Source organism: Grammomys surdaster, unplaced genomic scaffold (genome assembly GCF_004785775.1).
Source record: "Grammomys surdaster isolate TR1022 unplaced genomic scaffold, NIH_TR_1.0 238, whole genome shotgun sequence".
Taxonomy (NCBI): domain Eukaryota; kingdom Metazoa; phylum Chordata; class Mammalia; order Rodentia; family Muridae; genus Grammomys; species Grammomys surdaster.
Genome location: NW_021604683.1, coordinates 3,510,163 through 3,535,412, shown reverse-complemented (window position 1 = coordinate 3,535,412; position 25,250 = coordinate 3,510,163). Strand labels below are relative to the sequence as shown.

Genomic DNA, 25,250 nt, shown 5'->3' with positions numbered 1-25,250 from the left:
CAGGGAACAGAGACAAAAGGGAAGAAGATGTGTACAGAGCAGCACTTACCATGGGTCCTTGGACTGCACGGCCCTGGGTCCCTGGAGACCCCTGCTGACCTCCAGGGCCTTCAGGTCCTGTTTGTCCAGGTGGGCCCGGCTCTCCCTGGAGACACAAGGGGGATTGAGAAGGCACACCCTCTGTCCCTTCCTCATCACCCCCTACCCTTAGCACTCTGTCTGATACCTTATGCCTACCCTGAGTGGATCCTGACAGGACCTTATCTGTATGGAATAATCAGCCCTTGGTCATATATCCAGAGCCATAGACAAGCCAAAATGGATTCAGGATTTGAAGCTAGTTCTTCCACCCAACCCCAGTTCTCCACTTCTGCTCTGGTTCCAAAGGGGCTTAGAGAGGAAATGTGCACAGAAATCACCAAGAGGACTTTACTGGCTGATACATGGGGAAGAAAGCCATATCTCCTTAAACTCTGAGACCTCCCTAACACCAACCTCAGTTCTCACAAGCTCTAAGGGATGGGTGACACCAGATGTTTAAACTGAGATTAGAGAGAAACATTTCCAAACTTTGTTGTTTTTTTTTTAATTAAGCAAATCATTGCTTCTAACACAATACAGCAAACTGCTCAGTCTTATTAATGCAAAACTATAAATAAAATACTAGCACGCAGAACACTGCCACATACTAAAACAGTGATGAGGACCATCGGCACCAGGCTGGTTTCCTAATGACACGAGAATACTTAGCATGTGGGGAACCAGAAAAATTAATAGCAGTAGCTTCTGGAAGAAAATTGCCTGATCGTGTCCATAATCACTGAACACATGATATGTTTATTTAATGTCTGTTTGATTTGTTTTTCAAATTTCAAATAAATTAAGATTAAAGGAATTTTGTTATCACATGAAGATGAGTATCTGGTTAAGTGTCTGAACCAGCTCTGCATCTAATGAATTACTGTGAAGCCAAAGGGAAGATAAAAAGATATCTGAATTACCACACGACACCATTTGACAGAGTTCTAACTATTGGCTAACATCACTGGGCAAGAAAAAAAAAACAGTTATAAACATTGGACAGGAGAAGGAAAATTAGCTATGCACGTGATCTCACGTAAATCTGAAATACATGGAAGTAAATTGATCACAAATAAGATAAATAGGAATGCTGGTTATAAGAATAACCCTCAGTACCACTTTCTTCTGAGTACAGCTACAACCCGAACTTGATCCCAATAAAAACACTAACTGTATCTCCCAAATGGACAAGTGAGTTCTACAGTCCAAAGTGAATAAGCAAGGAGACCCAGACTGGGCTGGCAAGATGGCTTGGTGGGTAATGGCATTTACTGCACTACCCTGGTGACTTGGGTTCAATCCCCAGAACTCACATAAGAGTGGACGGAGAGAACAGAGTGGTCCCCTGACCTGCGTGTGCATACATACAACCCGCTGTGGGTTGAATCTTCCCATGTTAAAGCTGTAGGTATGGAGGCCCACTGCCATTCACAGTGCTTGGACCTGTCCAGTAGACAGGCATGGTTTGGCCAGGCTGGGCTCATAGACCCAGTAAACAGGCCAGTGGGAAAAGTAAAGTGAATTTGGAGGTACTGACTAGATGAAGGTGATACTGACTAGCAGAGCTGAATCCTCAGGAAACAGACTAGAGACTGGGTTTTCAAGTATCGGAGATGGCTTTTTCCACCTCATATCAGTGAGCTGGGGATGAACCAACGTGTGTGGGTCTGAAAGGCCCAGAAGTCCCAGGGAAACCAGAGGATGTCCACTTTATACTCTCAGACTGGGTTTTTTTTTTTTTTTTGCATTTCAATTGTATTTAACACATTTGTTTAGTGTTTGTGGACACTTGTGGAGGTCAGATGACGACTTGAGAGTGTCAGTTCTGTTCTTTTATCATGTGGGTCCTGAGATACATTCATGTGGTCTGGCCCCGTGGCAAGCAACTCCACCTGCTGCTGTCTTCCCCACCTTGGGAGATTTTTAAAATAGCCTTCAAAATTCAAAACCAAGGAGAAACAGAGCAATGATATAGACTAGACAAAAAAATTACCTTTAAGATCTATATAGGAACCAGTCGAAAACAAGGTCAGAAGCACACAACCAATAGCAAGGAAGTCACGAGTTACTTCAGCAGCACAACTGACCCCAAACTGAAACACCCCACAGTAGGTAGCTGGAGGACACTCTTCCAACAAGAAAATCCTGGAAGCTTCTGAGAGACTTCCTGGCTAGTATAGGTGACAGAATGAGAACCTCTCCAAAACAAACCAACCAAAAATAAAAAAATAAAAAAAAACATAATTATGTCCATTTTCCCCACCAGATTGCCTAATATAAGCTGGTTATCCAGGAGTAGTCTGGAGCACAGCTGGCTCACCCTGGGAGAGCAGGTGCATATTGTTCAGCTTCAAGGGAGGACAGCTGGCACTGTTGTGTATAAGGACACAGGACTCCATCCCTGAGGACACTGGAACTCTTGCAGAATGTACCCAGACAGAGAGGAGCACTGCAGCATCCTTAGAGTGGGCTGAGCCCTTACTTCATTCATGGAAGGCTGACTACTATACACATGTCCACAGTACAAAGACCTCAGCCATCTCTGCCCCAAAACACACTTCCCAAGAGGCACTGTGCCAGGCTTAGGGCAGGACAGGGTGCAGAGGGGCTGTTTTACAGGCCCTCTGGAGGGCTAAGAGGGAGGTGAAGGTTGAAGCAAGGGAGGGACATAGCCCAGAATCTGCCACCAGATGCACATCTTAGACTCTGTACATGTGGCATTGTGCCTTTCCAATCTAGAGCCTGAAAAGAATGGCACTTTGTAGGCCACTGTGGGGTGGTACTGCCACTGAAGTACACTTCAGCTTCACATTCCTCAGACTAAAACCCTCATCCCAACAGACCTTACAGAGCCAGACTCTGCTCTACGGGACGAGACCAGTTCTCCCACTCTCCACCAGAAGAAAATCATCCTGCAGCAGACTGCTGTTCAGCTGTTTTATCTGTCAGACTACAGCAAAAACGCTGTCCTTTCCACGTCAGACAGTGTTTGCTAAGACCAGCACAATCCCCGATAAAGGTTAGAGTGGAGCAAACACATGCGTAACGTTCCCAGAGTCTGCCTGATTTTGTCTGTGTGACGCGCATACTGAACCTGTGGTTATCTCTGCTGCTTTAATGCTAGACAGTGTTCCCTAGATTCATATGGAGGGGCAAAGCACTATCTATATTTGTCTCTGAGTAATCCCTTATAAACTCATTTTACTCATCAAGATTAACTTTAATGAGTCATTTTTTGGGGGGGGGCTGTTGGTGTCACCTCAGTTGGGACAGATATTAATTTTACATCTCAAAAAAAAAAAAACAAAAAACACTCATCTGTACTCTGACATAACCACAGACCTCTGCAGAGTCAGGCTCTCTCTCCAACATGCCCATAGACCCCACAGATGGCACAAACTCAGAGGCTGATCATATTTGAAAACACTCTGAAACTCAGTCTCCAGTGAGTTGTGAACGAAGGGGTTAGCAAGTGTCTATGGAAGGGAGTGAACAGTAGATTGAGGAGCTGGGCAGCCTGGACACACCCACTGGCTCTCCCAAGCTTCAGTTTCCCATCTGTGCCATGTGGGTGATTCCTGCCTATGAGAGTGGGTGAAGAGCAAATATCCACTAAATACTAGGTTCGGGGCCAGATGTCTAGCAGGTGATAAGGGAGCACAAATTGATTCCTGGTTTCCCTGTGATGACAGATTCCTGCTTTTCTACAGTGAGGAGCCTTTCCCTGTGCTCTGAGTGTGCAGGGTCCTTCTACTACAGGCCAGATCAGGTACATGGTTCCTGTACTCCACAAGACCTACCTTGGGCCCTGGGTGTCCCTGCTGTCCTGGAGTGCCATCTCTTCCAGGGAGGCCCTGGGAAATAGACAGAACTGAGTACCAGTGCCCCTCGTACTCCTCAGTCACACTCAAACTCCCTCTGATCATCAGTTCATCCAGTTATGAACTCCTGTCTGTGTTGCTGGGAGGAAAAGGATCCTTTAAGGTTGAAGATGTCCTTACTGCCCTCCTCCTCATTGCTGGGCATCCAGTGGAGTAAAGCAGATTGGAGGTCACACCCTGGGCCTATATAAAATGATGCCTTCGGACCACCAAGTGCAGAGTAAGTGCTCTTGGCACGTGTCCTGTGACCACTGACTCTGGAAGCATTGGCATACTGCAAAAATAGCCCAGGAGCCTTGGGCTTGCAGAGAGAGGTGACCAGAAGAGGCATAAACATCTTCTAAGGATACCATAGCCTGCCCAAGGTAGAGGGCTTATGGTGTTGACCAACTCCTTTCTAGTACCCAGATCAGAGCTGCCTGCCAGACTATGCCACATGATAGCCCACCAGCTGCTACCAGTACAGTCCTGGAGACCAGCTGGACCTGGACTCATTCTGTCAGGAACATTGGAGAAACTCTTGATTTCCTGGCAGAGAAAGACCAACATCTGCCCACAGATGGAGGGTACATCTAAGGGAAGCAAAGCTCAGCCAGTGTGCAGAGGAGTTGGCTACCCTGGGATGGTGGGCCTAAGACTCATGGAGGAGAGCTAAGGAAGCCTGTTCTCTGTGTAACATGCCTGTGGAGGGCTGTTGGTGGGTCTGGTTTCCTGAAGGCTGAGGTGAGGGGCATAGATAGACTGCTCCACCTAAACCAATGGCAGCAGAAGTCAATGGTCACCCCCAGAGGAGAAGATGTTGGACTCACTGGAGGACCTTGGGGCCCTGGTGGCCCAGGGGTCTCAGATGAGTAGGCACAGGCTGAAGGGAAGGCTGGACACGTCTCTCCATCTCTCTGGAAGGAAAGAAATCATTTGCTTAATGAACCATTCACTGGCTCTCATCTGATTTAAGACTCAGCATGGCCAAAGGACATCTGACTCCAGGAGACTTCTAGAGTCATCACTAGAGGTAGGGGAGGTCAGAGTGAGGGCTGTCAAGTCCTGTGTATGCAGCAGGCTCAGGTGTCCTTCATAGACACCCACACGAACCCCTTGACATGATAGTATCTCTTTTTTCTCACTCTTCCCAGGTTCCTAGCATGTCCAAGCTCAGTATGGGCTCCCAGGAGACTGGTGAGGAAAGTTCCCAAGTCCCCAGCAGGCCTAGGACGATCCCACAGCCTCCCTGAATGAGCCTCCACCTGGGCCTATAGAGAAGTGGGGAAAGCTTCTTTTTAGGGACTTCTAACTGACATATGGGTGTCACTGATGGAAACTGGATGTCCCAGTTCATGGCAGCTACAGTAGCTATAGATGAAGCTTCTTGGTTTTCCCCAAAATCCCTGTGGGACTTTTCTAATCAGACTCTTGGACACCTCAGTCAGAAAGTCTGTTTTCATCTCTGTCAGCATAGTGGATCTAGACAAGGCCATCTACCCCAGACTCTGTGTCACAGTGTCTTAGTGGTGCTCTCACAGGGCCAAGGGACAGTGTCCAGAGCCTTTTTGCCACCTACCAATGCAGGAAGCTCGCAACACCTGTCCTTGTCTGCCCAGGTATCACTGCACACAATTTGCAACATCTGGAGCTGGAACTGTGAAGCAGGGGAAGGTCAGGCTCTATAGGCAGAGCCCACCCATCCCATGAGACAAGGCCCAGACTCACTGTGGCTGAGCTGCTTCGTGGCCCTCTGGCCTTGGCTAGCCTCCCTAGTGTGATGAAACCAGCTGTGGGTGGGCTGCCAGCATCCCCAATGGGCCGCTCAGCCACCTTCCGACAGTCCACGTAAAGTCTGACCTTAGAGTGGCCTACAGCAATATGTACCTGCAGAAACCATAGTAAGTCTCCCACTCCAGATCACATCAAGACAGATTAAGTGGGGGGGGCAATGCATAGGGTCTGGGGTCAAATCCTGACTCCACTGAGAAACCTGCTGGGGCCTTAGCTTAGAGAAAGCTGCTGCAGGAGTCTCCCAAAAAGAAGAGTCTGTTCTCTGACCCCAAATTAAGGAGGGACAATCAGAACAGTGGAGCACAAGGGTCGAAGGCCATAGATAGATCAATGCTTGACTCTCACAGAAGACAACCACATGCAGGGAGGGACAGGCCAGAGAGTCAGGGCTCAGACAGACAGTCCCCAGGACCTTGTGGAAGCTTCCAAAGAAGATCTTCTTTGCATCCTGCAGGTCAAAGGTGACTTCCTGCAAGGCACCCCTGGAATCATGGTTGAAGTAAGTCAGAGACTTTCTGCCAGCTGCCACAGAGGATACGGAGCAGATGAGAACGGTTGAAAGAGAAAGGCAGTGACAGATCAAAGGCCCTACCCAAGGCCGAGCAGGGCCTCTCCACAGTGCAAAGCCATGGCAATGCCCAGGTTATCTCTTCTCACTAATGGTGGGTTTCTGTGCCTAACTGCCTGGGAAGACCCACAGCTTGGTCTGGGGGTTGGCATCCTTGGACTCATGTTCCATGAGGTTAAGAAAGTAGGCAGCAGCCCCCATCCCTCCCAACTGCTAAGGGTGATAAGGGGTGCACAGTCACCATCCAGCAGAACCCCGAGTATGGGCTGGAAGTCTTCAGCTATCATCTGCCACAGTCCAAAGGCTTCCCGGGGTGTCTCAGGGAGTAGACGTACAAGGAAGACAATGGTGTGTTCTGGTGGCAGGGTTGCTGGGTAGATGTCACTGGAGAGACAAGGGGGTGGAACAGATTTCAGGGGACTGAGCAGAGGTCTTCTTGTCTCAGTTTCTCCATAAGAAACATGGAAGTGTAACAGAGCATCCCCCCTACCCCAAACTGTCAATGTTTAACAAAAAGTGTCAAGGCCCCTGGGCCAACAGACCCTCTGCTCCCTGAAGCCAGGCCAAGACTACAACCGAGGTCACTTTGCAAGGGCTGCTCCCACTGAGTATATGTGCTGAGGTACCAGACTAGGCAATGGGGGAGTCCATGTCCATGCTGATCCAGGCTAAGGGCAGAATGGCAAAAAGACGGAGTCTTGAGTCACAAATAAAATTATCCTTATCAGTCTATACCTCGATATTTGCCTTTCATCTGCTCTTAGGATAAAAGCCAAGAGCTAGAAAAAATACCAGCTCAGTCATGAGCCTTTATTTGCTTTTTTCTTGGAGACAGGAACTCACTACATAGCCTGGGCTGGCATTAGAGTCATAGTGCTCCTTCCTCAGCCTCCTGAGTTCTAGGATTTGATATGCTACCATGCACAGAACAACTCCACAGCTCTCTGAGCACAATGACCACGATGATCAATCCTTCCTTGGGCAGCTCTCCACTCCACCACAGAAAGGATTCCTGTGCTCTCAGCAGCCAGAGTCTCCTTGTGCAGCGGCTGTCATGATGGGGGCAACTTGTATTAAGTGGGCACTCAGGAAATTAGTCGTCTGTCCTGCCTTCTTTTGAAGCACAGAAAGGCAAGTAGATAGAGAGCTACAGGAAAAGTCACTCATTTGAGGAGAGAATCAATGAAGGCAAATTACTACTGAGAATGTAGGCAGCTTTGATTCAGTTTTGTTGCAAGAGTAGAGACAGGGGCAGTGGGAGAGACAAGAGAGGCAGAAACAAGACCACTCAACTGCCTGTACTCCAGGTAGGTGGCTTTGCTGAACCACCAGACTAGATCTTGGACTTGAAGGATGAGCCACCTGCTCTGTGATAGAACTTCCCCACTGTCAATGAAGGGGCATGCTGTAAAACATGGTCCTCCAAACAAAAGAGCTGCCGTCTTCATCAGCTCAGCTATGTCTTCTAACAAGAGGCCATGTAACTGGACCTACTCATTGTTTATATCCCTCAGAGGAGGAAGTGGGATCATTGGAGTCTGACCTGAGATTCTGGCCACTCCCTCCTGCACAGTTATTTGCATGTACTTCTGCCCTAACTGTATGTTGCCTTGGGTCTCCAGAGCCTATACATTGGGAGAAGTTAACTGAAGGGTAACTCCATTTATGTGACTATGTGGTAGTCACTATTCATGCTAGGTAAAGGCTTCTGTGGAGTTGCTTTAGGCTCCAGTAAGTAGCCTCTTACCCACGCTCTGTAAATGAGCACAATTAATTTATTAATTCCTGTGGGGTTTATAAGGAAGGGTAGGTGCCATTTAAGTCTCCCCATGTTGGAAACTCTCACAACAGCACAAAAGTTGGGCAGAGTGGGAAAGAGGAACATTTGTAGCAAAGACAAGGAAGGAAAGAAGAGGCTGGTGAAGGAATCCAAGAGACAGTCATTAAGATAAGGGACAGACATGTATGCCAAGCCTGACATGAGGACCAGGGATACATGAGGACCAGATGACAAGATCAACCATCAAGTACATGTGTCAATTGCTACGTCTGCCTCAAAGGACACTTCTCACAGGAAAGTATGCAAGTAGATCATACAGATGGAAAAGTTTTTAATATCACTGTCACTGAGAAAGCACAAAACCTTGCAGTCAGAAAGACCTACTGAGTGTTGGTGGAGAGAAGAGAGGCTTGCACAATGTTGGGAGGGTAGATTAGTATAGGCACTATGGGAAACAGAATGGAGGATCCTCACAAAACAAAAATAAGAACTACCAGATGATGTGGCAAGTCCACACCTGGATACAAAGGAATGAAATCAGACCTTTGTGGTCGCTATACTCTATTCACCAAAGGCAAGATATGGAGTCAGCCAACATGACCATTAAACTTTGGGTGAGAAATGAAGCTAGGCTCTAGGATGGAGAGGTATGCATGGACCTCAGGGTAGGGACACTAGTAGATGATGAATGGGAAAAGCCATTGACATGTAAAATTCAGGGAATGAAGGGCGTAAAGAACTGGAGTATGGGTTCATCGAGGTCGGCTGCAGACCCCACCAGCCATGGAGTTCATAAGACAGGGAGAGAAGACTTTGCTTTCACAGTAATAAAATAATAAGTGGTGGAATGGACAGCTATGCTTACCCTTATCTAACCATTAACTTAAGTTATGCATCTATAGAGATGATGGTAAGCCTGTGTGGGCCTCAGATGAGCACACAGATGAGGCTCCCTGAGCCTCTCTCTTGCTTGACCAGGAGGCTTCTGCATGCACCTGGGCCCCAGATTGCTGTGGAAGCCCATGGTGCAATGCTCAGTCCAATTGTGATTTCTTTTCTTGCTCATGGGAGCACATGGTAGTGGTGTGAAGAACTGGGCTTTTACATCTGTGAGGCTTATTTATATTTTTGTTACATGCCCAGGCCTCAGTTCTTTCAGGTTTGGGAAGTGACCCTGATGTTCAGTCATACTGTGTGCATAGAAGTTCAGGCTAAAATCATGGGACAAGCAGATATGGGTGCCTACTAGATACTATGGGCTTTGTGGGTCTTCTCACTGCTTCTTGGAAAGCACCTACTTCTTACAAACCTAGGATGGTGGTAGATCAGGATACAGAGCAGATACACAACCATGTGCCATGGCTTCTATGCAGAATTTTGTGCATTCACAGTGAATGATGTCTGGGCCACATAGGAAAAAGATCCATGCGTGGCTTCAAGTCATGCTGGGCATGGAACCTAATTCCACACACAAGACTTTATTAATCTGTCAAATGAGAATTTTTGGAGTACACGGAGCTGAAGCCAAACAGTCTATGGCCTGTTGACACGGTATCAGAAGCTAGTCAGTTCTGGGATAGGGTCATGGCAGGTATGTGACAGACCCCATACCAACTCTTCCCACTCAATTTTACACAACCCCCTCTTGTTCCCTGATTTCCCTCAGCCCTTTCACACCTGACCCGACGCATCAGTTGAGCATCCTTGAAGAGAGTGAAGGTTGGGGCCACACCCAAGGCTGAGGGCTCCATAGCTACCCCTCGGATAGAGGCATACTCCTTTGCCACGAGGCCAAAGGCCACCATCAGGTCAAACCCTGGTGAAACAGGGAATGATAGCCAGGAACAATCAGGGAAGAAGGAGGGACAGGAGCAAAGATTCCACTTGGGGAGGGGTGGCAAGCTATAGAAGAAAGGGCCTGAGAAGAAGGCCTGGTTGGGGACACCAGAACAGTGAGAGGCTGGAGTAGGGTCTTGAAGGTGGCCATGGGCCCAGCACTGCCTCCTCCACCCCCCAAAATAAGGATCTAGCCCCTTTCTAGCCAGCCTGACATCTGTCCCAGGATAAACTGTTCCCCTTCCTCAATCCCAGTTCTGACATCGGGGAAATTGCTGACCCAAATGTTCCAATTTGGAAAGACAGATACAGGGTACAGTGGAGCCCCTGACACATACCTACCTCACTCTGCCCCAACCCAGCTCTAAGTTTGTTATCTTTAAGAAAGACCTTGTTGAATTCCCCTCTGGCCAGCACAGAAGCCTCAGGCAGCCCCTTTTGCTCTCTGTAGCCTGAGGACTCTATGGTCCTGACTGCAGCTAAAGGCTGAGGCTGGCTTATGAGCCACTGGAGTCATAAGGCCGTGATCAGTGTCATCGTGGATGCCCCTAAGTGCCAGCTCCTTTTATAGTGTTAATTGGCACAAATAGAATATATGTATCTGGTGTTTAACTGCACCATCTGGGTTAGAGGCTCAGCCCTTCTGAGGCCTATTTCAAGGAAGCAGCCATGTCTACCCATCCCTGCCAGCTTCAGGACAGTGGCAGCCCCAAGCAGACTCTCTTACTGGATATGGGTGAGGTATAGCCTTCATGCTACAGAGCCTATCTACCTACCCTGTATTTTTAAGGCCATCCCTTGCTGGACAGAATCCCATCATGCCTTGTGCTAAGCATCTATTCCCGGCCCTCTTGCATAGTACTTATGAGGAGGCCAGGCTTTGCATTACTTATCCCGGATACCTGGCAACAGGGAGTCACCTAGGGTCTGAATGTACCTAGACAACTCTGCCTCTGCCCTGCACATGCGGATGCTAACTTTGGAACCCTCAGTTCCGCCACTGTGAAGCAGGAATAAAACTTCCCTGCCAGCCTCGTGGGCCATCTGAGAAGGTACAGGCCTTGACCTGCATCCTGTAGTTGATTGTGGATCGTGGATGCCCCATGATCCTGCCCCAACCTTGGAAGAGTCAAGAAAATCAGAGCAAGCAAACAACAGAACACAGCTGGCACAAATATACAGGACCTACCTGAGAGGGAACTGTCCGGGTGCAGGGCTGGGCAGGCTGCTGAGAGGACATGGAGGGTCTGGTGAGTCACAGCAAAGCTAGCCCAGCTACCAGAAGGACCACTTCATGGGCGATGTCAGGCCTCTGGTGAGCACAGGTGGACCTATGCTCAAGTAGGCGCCTGCTCTACTTGCCTCCTTTTGTTATACCAACCCTGTAGTCTCCGTTCCTCACTTGACAGGATCACACTAAGTGAACTGATGCTCCTGCCTACCCTGTACACCCCAGGCCAAAACCAAGGTTCCATTGGGGACTCTGCCTAAACACGTTATGGGCTCCAAATGAACCCCAGGCACCAGATGGTAAGGTCGGGAAGGTGACTAGAAACAGCATAGGCTGGAGGCGAGGGTACAGGCTGACCCTGTAATCAGTACAAGGCAGATGACATCACAGTCAGGGCTCCATGAATAGTGGCCATCCACTGGGCAGTGAGGGACTGACCATCATAGGCATTTGGATTGTAAGTAGATGACCCCACAGAGAGTACTACAGCTGAGGTAGTGGGCTTCATGGCCTCTGAACGCCCTATGCTCTGAGCACCTATGACTCCCAGGTGATTGTTCACAGTTGAGCTTGGCCTTTTGGTTGGAGGATACCAGGCCACCAGAGACTTACCTACTCATGTCCTGTGGCATCAAGGGCGGGTCTCTTCTGGGCAGAGCTCTCCATTCTCTCTAGATATTCCCCAGTCACTCTGATTCAGTTTGTTCTGTGTTCTGCCTGGGGCGTCACTGGTTGTGAGGTCTCACTAGCTCTGGGGTGTCACTAGTTCTGGGGCCTCACTGGATCTGGGGGTCTCACTGGCTATGAGGTTTCACTGAATCTAGTATCTGGCCTACTCTGGGGTCTGACCAGCTCTGAAGTCTGACTAGGTCTAGCATCTATCTGGACCTTGAGTCTGGCTTGGGTTTGGTGTTTAGAAAGAGCTGCAATATTGGTTCCTACCAACCTGTGCGATATGTGGCAGACACTGCCATGCTCTCCCCTGCTCCATAGACAGCTGAGACAAGGACCCTGTACTTGGTGGCAGACATCAGATCACGAAGTACAACATGGCTCCTGGTGCTTGGTACAGAGATCTGTGGGAGGAGGAGGCCTCTGAGCCTCTCCTCTTAGACTACCTTCTCCTTTCAAGGCTGTACTCCCTCTGCCCATCTTTCCCTCCACAGAAAAGCTGCTATCCTCAATAGATAGATAAAATCAGCACCTAAATCCCTGGGTGACTACTAGCTCTTTGTACAGACTCACCAATTTCTCTGGTCCAGAGCCTGAGGCCAGTGCATAGTTGAGCCGGTAATGGAGGACATGGCCACTTGGTGGTGTCCAGCTGACCTGCAGGCTGTTGGGGGTCTCCGAGGACAAGGCCAGACTGGATGGGGGGCTCCTGTTTGCTGCAGCTATCCAGTGGCACAGGGAATGTGGAATTCAATGTTTTCCAGAATGGAGGTACCCACAGCCAGAAGGCCAGCTAGCCAGATAGTCTTGCACCATGTCTTATGCCCTGACCCGCCCAACCCTACACAATGCCCCTGCTGAGTTCCCCAGTACCCATAGAAGGTCTTGCATAGAGGCTGTGTCACCCATGCTGGTAAATTTGGACCTCAGCCACCCAAAGGTTGGTTCCCCTTGTGGGCTCAGATCCAATGGTCTAGCCCAGAGTCTCAGGAACCCATATAGCCTGCTTAACTTGGGTCTGAGAGTAGAATGCCCTGAACATGTGGATCAAGGAAGGCCTGGGTCCCCTCTGTGCTGCTCCTGTCCCAAGACCATCTGAATGGAAGATAGACAGACCACCTACAGGGGGTATAGCGAAGGGACACAGGGTCGCTTCGAGTGCCGTCCCTGAAGTAGGCAAGAATGGTGATCTCATATTCCACGTGTTTCATCAGGCCAGGCAAGATGGCTGTGCCAAGGGTCCCAGGGACAGAGATCTAGAGAAAGGAGAGTGCAGGGGTCCATCTGGGTCCTAGGAAACCTCACCTCCAAGAAATAGACTCACAGGCTATGGGCAGACAGATCTTCTCAAGATACAGGACTGGGATGGGCACAGAGCCTAAGTCTCACTTGGCCTTGGGATCTGGGGCCATAGGAATTTCTCTGAAAGGTCGTCTGCCCCTATGTCCTTACCTCATGGGCCTTCCCCTCTCCCAAGGGCATCCACTTGATCTGATAAACAAGTACACCAGACAAGGCAGTGGCCAACCACGTCAGCTTTACTGCATCTCCCGGGAGCTCCATCACAGACAGCTGGCTAGGGCTAGGAGCTTTCTCTGGAAGACAGGGTGTATAAATGGAGTATAAACTGTTGACCTTAGCAGTTAGCTTTTAGACAAGGGTCAGCCACATGGAGGAATGTCCCTGGCCCCTTGTCTAGACACTTGTCCCCACCTGGCCTAGCACAGTCAGAACAAACACTCAACAAAGGCCCTTAAGTAGGACACAGGGACACAGTCCAGCTACACCCCAGCCTTGACTTCACTGACTCACTTGTGGTCACATGGCCAGTCAGCACAGAGGATCCACCCCTGAGGTAAAAACAGGTGACTTGGATGGTGTACATGGTAGAGGAAGAAAGTGGGCCCAGAATGGCTGAGGTAACATTTCCAGGAACCTGAGTCTGTGGGAGGGATACAGGCAGATCTATCAGGAACCTGAGCTCAGAGTGGGGACCCAAGCTCAAGACCTATAGCCAGACCTAGCCTGTGACTCCCAAAATGGGAAAAGTGCAACCAGCCATGGATCCCCAGCATGGCCCATGAGTGGGACTCTTTTGCCTGTCTCACCTTTAAATCACACAAAACATTTTGCATCTAAACACAGCCTCAGCATGAAATCACTATGCATGTCTCTGTGTACATGCACATGTATGTGTCTGTGTCTTTGCATCATCAGGTCTTCCTCCAATTCCTGCCAGACGGAGCTTTGGAGGACTAGGAAACCATCAACACTGTGCCTCATACCATCCCAAAGGCTGTGCATAAGGAACTTAAACAGATATAGACTGAGGTGTAAACAAGAAGAAAGAATATGTGGGGTGGATGCCTAAGGATGCTAGACTTCCCATGCCTACGTGGATATTGTGTCTGCCCAGGATTCTGGGTCCCCCAGGAAGCCCTTGAAACTTTTGGGCCCCTGCTCTTACCTGTCCAGAGTGGCTGCCATCACTAGAGACGTAGCTGACCTTGACCAGGCGCAATGGCCTCTGGGCTTCCCAGGACACACAGGTTGAGTTGTAGCGCACATCTGAGAAACTCAGGTGTCTTGGGGGCCCCAGGACAGCTGCAAGGCACAACAAGGTCTCAGATGCTGCCATCCCTGCCCTTGGGACTGAGATAAGTGTAAGAAGCACTGGGCCTGAGAGCATATCCAGAGTTATCTGTGGTCTCCTATCCTAGAGCAAGCTAAACAACAGATCAGGGTAACTGCTATGTCAGAGGTTCTCAACCTGTGGGTCCCAAACCCTTTGGGAGTCGAATGACCCTTTCACAGGAGTCACCTAAAACTATCCAAAACCACAGATATTTACATTATAATTCCTAACAGTAGCAACATCACAGTTATAAAGTAGTGACAAAAAATAATTTTGTGGCTGGGGGTTCCACAATATGAGGAACTGTGTTAAAGGGTTACAATATTAGGAAGGCTGAGAACACTGGGCAGTGTGAACAGATACTCACAGGTCCTGGCACGGATGCTCTGGGCCTCACTGGCCTCTGGTCCCCGAAGGCTCTGTACTGAGACCTCATAGTCCTGGCCAGGCTCCAGACCATTCAGCAGTACCTCAGGCTGTCCCACATGTACCTGGCAGGAGCGAAGTGACACAGTACTCTCTCTACACTGAGCCTTCACCATCTGCCCCACCCGATCCTGCTCTCCCTGCCTCTCACCTCTTTCTTTTGCTCCTCCCCAGTGGAGGCAGCCAGCAAGTACCGCACCAAGTATTGAGTGGCCCCAGCAGAGGGCGGCCAGGTGATGTGGAGAGTTCTAGGTGTCACTGCAGCTAGGGTCGGTGGCCCAGGTGGAGGCAGGGGTGCTGAGGAGGGGATGATCATCAGGAGAATCTCAGGGAAACTGTGGCACATGCAGAACTCACATACATGAACAAGGAGCCCTTTTTCCAGTGACAAAACTTTGACTAGGTAGGGTTGTAAAGCCAGCCAGGTAGGCGACCACCAATAGGAGTACAGGATTCTAGGTCATGTGTGTCTCAAATGTCAGTGGGCTGGGTTTTCGGTTCACAATTCTGGGAGAGCCAGATCACTCTGCTGGCCTAAGGTAATTTGCTACAGAGGTGGTAAGGGGTGTAGCATTCAGGTTCACAAACACAAAACCTCACATACTTTACGAAGGTGTCTCTGTGAATGATCGCAAGAGGCAGATCCAGAGGCATAGAGCAGAGCTGAGGTTGCAAGGGCTGGGTGAAGGTGTCAATGAAATGTGCAGTTTCTTTTGAGGACTGAATATGATCTATGGTAGTCTTGGTGCAAATATACCTTAATATACTGTCCTTTCCATTTGTTTGTTTGTTTGTTTGTTTAAGTTTCTGTCTTTTGAGACAAGGTTTCTCTATCTAACCCTGGTTGTCCTGGAACTCACTGTGTAGGCAAAGCTGGCTTTGAACTTACAGAGATCCACTTGCCCCTCTAATGCTGGGATTAAAGGTGTGTACCACCACAACCAGCAAAGCCCGGAATACACTAACAGCTATTCATTGTCCCCTGTAAGTGGGTGAGTGTGGGCACATGAGCCCTATCTCAGTGGAGCTGTTACAGAAATCACTGTAGGCCCAGCAGTAGGCTGAGAGCCAGTGGCCTCGACCATGTGCCTTCACCAGATGGGATGGGAGCCTTAGGACATCGTAGCAGCAGCAATGTCGAGCCGTGGTGTAACACCACTGTGTTCAAAAGAGGACACGTGGGTCAGAGAGGCTTGGTCCCGAGCCTCTTGTGGCTTGTGAGAACACTTCAGACCCAGAACTGCCCATAGTCATGCCCTGCTGGTACTATCCCCAAAGGGCAGGACTACACAAAGGTCACCTTTTTACCTGTGGCTGCCCGGCCTTGCAGGCTCCTGCCAACTCCACTTTCATAGACAGGAAGCACAGAGATCAAGTATTCTGTGTTGGAGGTCAGGTTTCCAAGATCCACAGATGAGACAGGCCCCTCCACCACCACCTGAGCAGGAGAACTCCATCAACAGGATGTGGACTTGGGAGACATGATATTACCATCCTGGGAGATTGGGTCCCCACATGGAACGGAGCAGCACCAGGCACCAATTGGAGACAGGTGAGACTATAAAACCATCCACTTATCTATCAGTGCGTCTGTAGTCACAGCTCAGCACTCCACATTCTGACTCTGTCTGATGGGTTGCATCTGGGTGTAGCCACCCACTCCTGGCACCACACTCTCTGGTTCTCCTCCCTCATGAGGACTTACTCATCTGCCGGCCCTCATTCCAGTGTTCACTGACAGCTCAGCAGAACTCACCTGAACCGTGCTGGTTGAGTCCTGTCAGCTGCCCCAACTCCCAAGGATGGTCTTAGCAGAGGCTGAACCAGGGGACCCTCTCTTACCTCCTTGGGGGCACCACCCCTAGAAGGCTGCCATACAATTAGATACTTGAGGGGTTGGTATAAGGCTGGAGTCCAAGACAGGTGGATACTGGATGAGGTGGAGTGAGTCATGATCAGTTTGGTGGGCATGGGGAGGGGGTCCAGGACCCGAGTACCTGCTGCTGGTTTGACTGTGAAGAAAGGTAATCAGAGACCAATCAAGCACATCCACATACTCCCCCTGGTGGCCATGTACAGGAAGGACAGGAAAATCCCCCTACTGCAACCCCCAACATATCCAAGGAGGAATCCCTCTGGTTTAGGCTACACTCCCTTCTGGGCCATGAAATTGGCCCAATATAGCTTCAATCTCCCTGTACCTCCCTGTCACCATGATGCTGTGTCCTTACCTGGGCCTCTGCCCTGAATTTTCTGGCAAATGAGACGGCTGAGCAGAGGAGCTAAGGTGGCCAGCTGAGGGAAGTCCAGCACATTGTGGACAGTGATGTCCAATGGCTGGGACGCCAGGAGCTTCAGCTCAGCCTCGTCGACATTCTTCACACCTGCTTCGGGGAAGTGTGTGACAACAAGCCACTCTGAGACAAGACCACAGAGGAGGGACCTACCAGAGTTCCCAGTGTTGGGGAGGGCACAAACTGAAGCCCTATGTCCGAGATTGCACGGGGTCTCAATGGAGCATAGGAACGGGCCGGGGGGTGGGGGTGGGGGACAGTGTGCTTAGCTCTGAGAGCACTGGGAAGCAGCCCAGGCTATATGGATGCTGGTGTCAGGGACCCACCCATAAGAGAGAGGGCTCCTGGGGGAGAGGGGCTCCTAGAATGCCTCCCTACACTCAGAGTTCCCTTCCCATCAAATAGTGCAGTAAATGCAGTAAAACCTCCCAGAGGGCACCTGGAACAGTCCTTGCTTGAGGAGCAAAGGGAGAAGAGCTGTCAGGCACAATGGCAGCTGCCAGGCAGGGGACCAGTTTGAAGGTTACTTGTAGTGTGAGTTGGAAGGTGGCAGGGAGTTGGGGAGTGTCACAGCAAGGGAGGCAGGGACAGATTCTTGCAGATGTTGCTGCAAGGTGTAGCCATGCACCTCTATGGAGCAGGGCTCACCCTCTGGGCCCTATGGGTGTGGAAGTTGCAGATCAGTGGTTCTCAAACTTGGCTTTCTAGCAGAGATGGTAAAGCCAGAGTGTAGATGTTTCTGTGACCCAGAGCCCACTCCAGCCATGAGCATTCCAACCCAGGGCCCAGGCACTGTGCAGGCTCACCCACAACAAAGACATCAATGTCCTGATCCTTAAGGATTCTGGCAGCTGTACGCACATCATCCTGAGACTTGCCATCTGTCACCAGAATCAACACTTTGGCTGCCTCTGCACGGACACCTGATGCTGGTTTCATGTTCTGCTCCAGCACATGGGTTAGGGCGAGGCCTTGGGAATATAAGGGACAAAGTGATGGGCAGCCACTTGGACTTTCTCCTCAGGTGCCCCCTCAACCACAGCTGATCCTGGCACTTGAACCCAGGGCTCTCCGTTCATGTGACATCTGTCCTGCCTTGCCAGGCTAAATGCACTTGGGATCAGGGACAGCTCCTCCTGTGGAGAGTATTCATAGCCCAGCAAGACCATGCCTAAGAAGCCATCTGCAAGGCTGACAGTCCAGCTGGGTAAGACAGAGAAAGAAGCTGCCTATGATCAGTACAGAACCTTGTTCTCAACAAGGTGCTCAAAGTTCCACACTTTTGCCCAAGGTTGGGGTAGGTGGCGGTGGTTTCATTTTTTCCCTGTGAAGTGTGAAGTGGGCTCTGCACCCACCCATCACTCAGATGTTCAGGGGCAGAAGGGTTAGGAAAGGGTTGACAAGAGGCTTCAGAGCAGCTAAACCTCAAGGCCCAGGACATACCTGTGAATGTGTTTCCTCCCTTGTAGCGGAGGTTATGTACTGCTGCTAGCACTTGCTCCTTGGTGTGGAAGGAGTTCAGGTCCCACTCAGTCTGGGGGTCTCCACTGTACTGAGTCAGACCTAGGGATGGGCTTTGGTTGCTGAGTTGAGGTTTTTTGGGGGGGAGGGGTCTTTCTTTTTTGCATTACTAGGGGGGTGGGCAAGCATGCTAGGCAAGTGTTGGGCTACTGCATCCTCAATGTCAAGACTCAGTTTTGGAAACCAGATCCACAGAATCGCCTGCTCTGGGTACGGCCTCTGGGAGTCCCACTCCCAGGAAATGACATATTTTCAGGGTCCAAGGCTTGCAAAGAGATCTCATCAGAGGGAGTAATTGGGACTTAGACATTCCTGCAGACTGTAACAACATCCCTGACTCACGGAGAAAGTGAGTCATGACCTATCCCAGACCAAGTGGGCTTCCATCAGCCAGGTTTCTTAACTCTCTTGACAGTTGATGAGTTGAGAGGCTGTAACTGTCACTATCCTTTTCTGAGGGCAGCTACCACCCTTCTGCTGGTGAGGATTCAAGAAGTCCAATCCCCCCCATACACACACACACAAGGGCAGGGAAAAGGAGACAGCACCCACCTACTTGGACTTTATCTGGTCCTATTGCAAAGTGTGTGATGATGCTGGCCAGGAAGTCCTTCACCTGCTGGAAGTGGTTATGACCGATGCTCCAGGACCCGTCCACCAGGAAGATTATATCAGCAGGTGTTGGGGGTGTGCATTGGAACTGGGGGTCATCTGAGGCAGATAATGAGGAGTGGGTACTGGGTGGGGCCTATGGCCTCCCCAAGACACCTCAAGTATTGGAAAACTGACTGAAGCCCTCAAAATATCCTTCCCTGGGATCTTGGGGATGTCAGGGTTTCTGAGGACTTTGTGTCTCACAGACTTAGAAAAACCCTCATGTATCCTAGTTTGGGGTTTCGGCTTCTCTACATCCCTTCACAGAGGGCTGATGACAGCCTCAGGTCTAGGGGTCACTTCTGCCTTCTAAAACCCCTGGCAGCACTTTGTCTGAACCTGACAATTTAGTCCCTGGGCTGAGCAGGCTTCACCACATTTCCAGGCCTATAGCTGCCTATAGGTGGTCACCTGGACCATCAACACCACAGACAGTCCAATCTGGGAAAACTGACAGGAAGATCAGGCAGGGATAGTAGCAACCAGAGACTTCTGTGGCCTCAAGACCTTTCATCTCCCTAGAGTTCTTTGTAGGTAAAATGCTTCTACCTGAGGCCCCTGATAATTTGACAAAGACAGCACCTGACAGGCCTCAAGAGATTTCTGAACGAAGCCAGGTGATTCCTCTGGGGCTTCTGATCCTCAGTCTAAAGGGGAGGCCCAGGCCTACCTGTAAGACTCTCAGTGGAGGGGTAACAATGTACCAGAAGACCCTATCCATATCAACAGAACAGAGCACAGGGCCTGGACATGAGGGAGTAATACCCAAGTCTGAGGACAGAAGTCTTCCCATGGCTCTATGTTGCTGGAGCAGGGAGTGTCCTGATGTGATGGGAGACATTTGAGACATGGCCTCACTCCACCTGGTCCCACAGGACAGAGCTTACCTAGGTTCCCTCGCTTTCCCACAGAGACTGCAGTGTGGCTCTGCCTCTTCGGATCTGTGGTTGACTGAACAGAGTCCTGTACTCCAAGGACTTGCTTGAGTTTCCTCTGATCCTTACTGGTCACTCCTGGAGGCAGGGGGATGGGTCACAGCTGCTACCAGATACCTCCCAGACCTAAGCTAGGGCTCAAGGGAAAAGATGACCTGACCCCTGTATATGAGATTAGTGAGTCCAGGAACATGATGGGTAATCCTAAATTAAAGCTAGAGTGTGTGGTCAAATACAAACAAGAACTTCTGGCCATATGACAAGAGACACAGGAAGCTTCACAGGGCTCTCCCCTCCCCCTAGGATTTAATCTCACTCCACTCTGACCCACCAAGAATGGGCATGTCCCTGCTTGAGGTAAAGGCAATGCTGGATTCAGATGTTTTCTCAGAGTCTGGGCCTCTCAGAGGGAAGGAGGTAGGCTCCAGGGTGGCTCCTGCCAGCCTCCGGCTGCCTCTGCCCAAAGATTGGCTCTTCAGATCCTCAACTGCAGAGAGTGAGGGAACTGTCAGGACACCAGCCCAGAGTAGGAGTAGGGGCTTGGAGCTTAGGGGTTTATGCACTTCCTGGAAGGCAAATCCACAGACTTGCTGTCTGCCTCATGGGGAAAAAAGATCCAACCACTTCACAGGTAAAGTGCTTCAGGGCATCAAGCCAGAGGCCTTCCAACCAAATCCACCCCTGCCTGGTGCAGGGGGACTTACTCACAAACTCCCGTCGTGCCAGCAAGACAGGCTCAGAGTCAGTGAGCTCGAAGATCTGCAAGGTGTAGCTCTTGGAAGGGCTCAGGCCACCCACAGTGGCCTTGGGGGTCTTGGTGGTCAGTATCAGCTCCTGCTCCAAGTCCCCTAGGTGGTGGTGGAGAGTTGTTGAGGCTGCTGTTTACTATATATGTGAGTGCATACATGTGGGTTGGTGTGTATCCATGTCAATGTGTGTATGCCATACATGTTTGTGCATGTACCCCTGCATATATACTATGTAGGATATGCATATGTGTGCATGTGGATATGTGTGGATGTTTGTCTGTGTGTGTTGTGCATGTCAGCATACATATATATACATGGAGTGTATGAACGTATGTGCTGCATGTATGTATCCTCAAGTAGTATTCATACATACATGTACATGTGGATAGGTATATGTGTATTGCATGTGTGCTTTGCATGTACATACACAAAAATACATGTGTGTATATGTGAGTTATGTGTCCTTCATGCATGTGTGCTATATGGGAATACATGTACATGAATGTGTGTACATATGGGTATGTGCATTACACATAGATTGTGTACATAAGAAATCATCCAAACCCTGTTGAGGTCAGGGAAGGGGACAGGACAAATGTCAGACAGGAGAACAAGGCATGAAAAAGGGAAAGAATCTCTGGGAGCCAAAAGAAGTCTCTCCTTTGTGAGAGAACCTGTCTTGCGGGAGAATAGCCACCTTTCCTTCCTTGGAATGCTGCCATCTAAGATAGGGACAGATTCCAGCATTTAAAAACAGTCATAGCCAGGCCTGGCAGTACAATCCTTTCATTCCATCATTCTAGAGGCAGAGACAGGCAGATTTCTGTGAGTTCAAGGCTAGTCTTGTTGACAAAGCAACCTCCAGGCTGGCCAGGGACATACAATGAAACCCTGTCTCAGAACAGAACAAAACGAAAATCATGTGATTCCTAAGGAACTCTGTTCCCTATCTGGGGGCGGGTGGGGTGGTGTCAGAAGTGACCTTGTAATGGACCTAGGAGAGATATCTAGACTTATGGACGTGCTCACAGAGCTTTGACAAGGAATAAAAACGATTCCCACCCAGGAGGAAGAGAACACTGTTTCTGCACAGCAGGCAGGCAGTCCCTAGACCTGCACCTAGTCCAACAGTAGGCAGTGGCCAGGCAGAGAGTCCCAGACCGACAAGCTTCTGTTGTTTAAAATAATGCTATAGCAACAGAAGATGGGCTTGAGCTGGGTGTGTTGGCACAGGCCTGAAATCCAAGCATGCAGCGGGCTGAGACAGGAGAATTATTGAATTCAAGTCTAGCCTGAGCTATGCAGTGAGACTCTATCTAAATTTAAAAAAAGACAGAAAAGACAATGTTTAAAAAAGACAGAATGTTACACTGGCTAAAAAGAATGCTCTGGTCAATATCCCTCTAAAAGCCATTATATTGGTATTTTATAACTTTTAGCTTTATGGATTCACTTTGCTATGTTCTTTTTATTTTTATGACTTATTCTTTTTTGTATCATTTCCTTCTAGTCTATCTGAATTTGCTTTTCTGTTCTATATAACAATATGGATGCTTAATTCTTAGCGGTTTTTTGTTGTTGTTTTTCCTTTTTCAATACTGGGGCTCACTCCAGGCCTTGCACATGCTGGACAAACGTTACCACTGAGCTACATCCTCAACCCTACTATTGTTTGTTTGTTTTTGAGCTTATGGAACTGAAACTATTAATCTTCCTCTAAGCAACAGAAAAAATAAATACAGCGTCTATGTAGCTCAGGTTGGCCTTGAACAGGGGATCCTCTTGCCTCAGTCTCTGAAGTATTAGAATATAGGTGGGACCTTGCCACAGCCAGCTTGTTATCAAGGCCCTGTCCCTGTAACTGGAGGGCTACCTGGGGTTAGGGCACTCTCCCTTCTCACATGTTCACTGCCTGCAGGATCCAGGCCATTCTTGCCACCTTCTGTGTGTATCCATGCTGGGTACAGGAGAATACAGAGGCCTCTCCAACTGCATCTGCTCCATGTGATTGAGGAAAGGAACTCAGAAATGATAGAAATAGCTCTGCCAAGGATGGTGCAGGAAGCAGCTGGCTGGAGCAGGCTCAGTGAGTTCTACAGATGGTGTGAACTCATTCCCACAACTTTATTCAAGTGGAAAGCCTTGGTCCTGAAGAAGATGGAAATGATATGCACTGTCTTCTATATCAAAGTGTTAATGAGACAAAGGAGATTCCAAAAGACATATGGGGGTGGGGGTGGGATGTCCCTGTCTACACCTTCAGCATTTTTCTAAGATCTAAATTCGTGCTCAAGGTTACATCCTGCTCTTGGCTCATCAACTATGTTGCTTTAAATTAGCCAACATGTAAGAATGTGAGACCTAGCTCTGATAACTCAGAGTGAAGTACAAGACTTCTGTAATTAGGAACAAAACCACATTGGAACCTCTGACTGGGTGTGCCCACTTACTTGCTTGCTTAAGCTTAGCCACACACCATTCTGCAGAAGTAAAACTTTGTGCTTTGCCAAAATCCAGAATAAAAACTCTGGATTGTGTGGTCATTTTCTTGAGACCGTAGACCCATTTCTAACAGCCCTAACAGAGGAAAGAGGAGAGAAAGCCTAGTAGGGAGACACGAGCTCTCCATACCTGCCATAGGTGTCACCTGCACCAAGTAGCCAAGGCCACTTCCCTCTGTCTCCCTCCACTTCATCTGCAGCTGGTCCTCAGGCAGTACTGCCAGCCTCAGACGGCTACTTACTGTAACAACAGGATTGGAAGTTGGGGTGTAAGACAGGCTTACCAGTGACCAACTGACTACCTCCTGCAACCAGGAGGCTTTCCCTAAAAGGTATGGAAGGATATAGCCCCACCTAGGTGTCTTTAGAGTCTGTGGCCTCATGAAGATCCCAAATCCTTGTGATCTTCGATGACAAGGCCACACTGGTAGGTTCAGGAAAAGGGAGTCTAATTCCAACACTGCAAAGGAGGATCGCACCAGCACCCAGAAAGGCAATGTCTGCTCTTTGATGACTGGAGGTGCAGAGATAAAGCCCAGGGCCTTGGCAGCTGCCTTGAGTCTCCTAGTCTCAAGGGGGATGTAGAAGCAGCTATGTAGCTGCACAAGCGCATGGGCACACACGCACACGCGCACACACACACAAACTGCCAAAGTCATGCTAGGTTGATGCATCCCTTGTGGGCAGAATGGACATAGAACCTCAGCTGGAACTATGGTGATGGCACATGGTGTGTCTGCATACACCTGGGCCTATGTGTGGGTGGGTGTGGGATGCATACCAAGTTTTAGCTCTCAAACTAGGAATGGCAGTGTGATGGCTGGTACTGTCAGCTTTAGAGAATCTAAAATCACCTGGGATATCAGATTCCGAGAATGCCTGTTGGGGAGGATTACTTTGATTTTGTTAACTGACATTAACAATGTGGAGAGACACATTTTAATTGTAGATGGGGCTATTCCCTTGGCAGGTGCTATGAGAAACTGAGGTAGTGAGTTGAGTGCTAGTATTCATGACTTTTTGCTTTCTAACGGTGGATTCGGTGTGACTGGCTGTATCTTGGCTTCCCTGCTATGATGGATTATACCTTGATCCATGAACTAAAATAATCTCTTCCCCCTTACGTTGCTTTTGTCAGTATTTTGCCACAGCAAAAGGAAAAGAAACAAAGATAGGGTAATCCTGACATGAAGGAGGGGGAAGCCCATGGTCAATGGGGATGAGGGGGACCGCGGGGCCTGTGCTGACCTCCCAGGAAGCTTCCGGACTCTGTGCTACAGACAGCTATTTTTGGAAAATGGGGACAGAGGCCTCTTCTAGTCTCCTCACCATGTGCTGGGGCACAGAGAGACAGGCAAAGACTGGGGGTGCCTGGGATAGACACAATGACCCATTCAGAATGAACTCTTTCCGGATGGGCTTGGCTGTTCTGACTGTGACCTATTGAAAGGCAGGAATGTGTTAGGTTGAGGTGGGGGTTCTGACAGGCCAGCTGTGAGCATGGATCTCCACTCTTGCCCATAAAGAGCCTTCTGTTTTTCTCCCTCAGTGTGTTAGGGGCTTTTAGAACTTCCATCTCAGAGACAGTACAGGCATATGCTCCCCTCTGTAACCTCAGCTGCACCTCTCAACTGGTCTCTGAGGCCACAGCCCACCTAAGCCATGCATGGGTAGCCTGTCATGCTGAGACTTGAGCTGGGGGAAGGGTATTTG

The 25,250-nt window shown here is 49.4% G+C and overlaps 1 protein-coding gene across 1 annotated transcript in view; it reads right to left on the bottom strand.

The window, feature by feature from the left end:
• The window catches only part of Col20a1 (collagen type XX alpha 1 chain), a 30,707-nt gene that overhangs the window by 4,431 nt on the left and 1,026 nt on the right, over positions 1–25,250 (bottom strand). The window contains exons 2-28 of the mRNA XM_028774012.1: positions 23,668–23,778; positions 20,992–21,135; positions 20,619–20,774; positions 20,240–20,365; positions 19,251–19,409; positions 18,621–18,740; positions 17,984–18,148; positions 17,115–17,267; positions 16,726–16,895; positions 16,192–16,321; positions 15,035–15,180; positions 14,825–14,948; positions 14,290–14,426; positions 13,635–13,764; positions 13,275–13,417; positions 12,946–13,078; positions 12,396–12,544; positions 12,097–12,226; positions 11,109–11,147; positions 9,761–9,899; positions 6,545–6,687; positions 6,148–6,257; positions 5,670–5,828; positions 5,521–5,598; positions 4,772–4,858; positions 3,882–3,935; positions 50–145 (exon numbers count right to left, since the gene is read on the bottom strand). Coding sequence (XP_028629845.1) covers positions 50–145; positions 3,882–3,935; positions 4,772–4,858; positions 5,521–5,598; positions 5,670–5,828; positions 6,148–6,257; positions 6,545–6,687; positions 9,761–9,899; positions 11,109–11,147; positions 12,097–12,226; positions 12,396–12,544; positions 12,946–13,078; positions 13,275–13,417; positions 13,635–13,764; positions 14,290–14,426; positions 14,825–14,948; positions 15,035–15,180; positions 16,192–16,321; positions 16,726–16,895; positions 17,115–17,267; positions 17,984–18,148; positions 18,621–18,740; positions 19,251–19,409; positions 20,240–20,365; positions 20,619–20,774; positions 20,992–21,135; positions 23,668–23,778 — 3,431 coding nt within the window. The remainder of the gene's footprint in view (positions 1–49; positions 146–3,881; positions 3,936–4,771; positions 4,859–5,520; positions 5,599–5,669; positions 5,829–6,147; positions 6,258–6,544; positions 6,688–9,760; positions 9,900–11,108; positions 11,148–12,096; positions 12,227–12,395; positions 12,545–12,945; positions 13,079–13,274; positions 13,418–13,634; positions 13,765–14,289; positions 14,427–14,824; positions 14,949–15,034; positions 15,181–16,191; positions 16,322–16,725; positions 16,896–17,114; positions 17,268–17,983; positions 18,149–18,620; positions 18,741–19,250; positions 19,410–20,239; positions 20,366–20,618; positions 20,775–20,991; positions 21,136–23,667; positions 23,779–25,250) is intronic.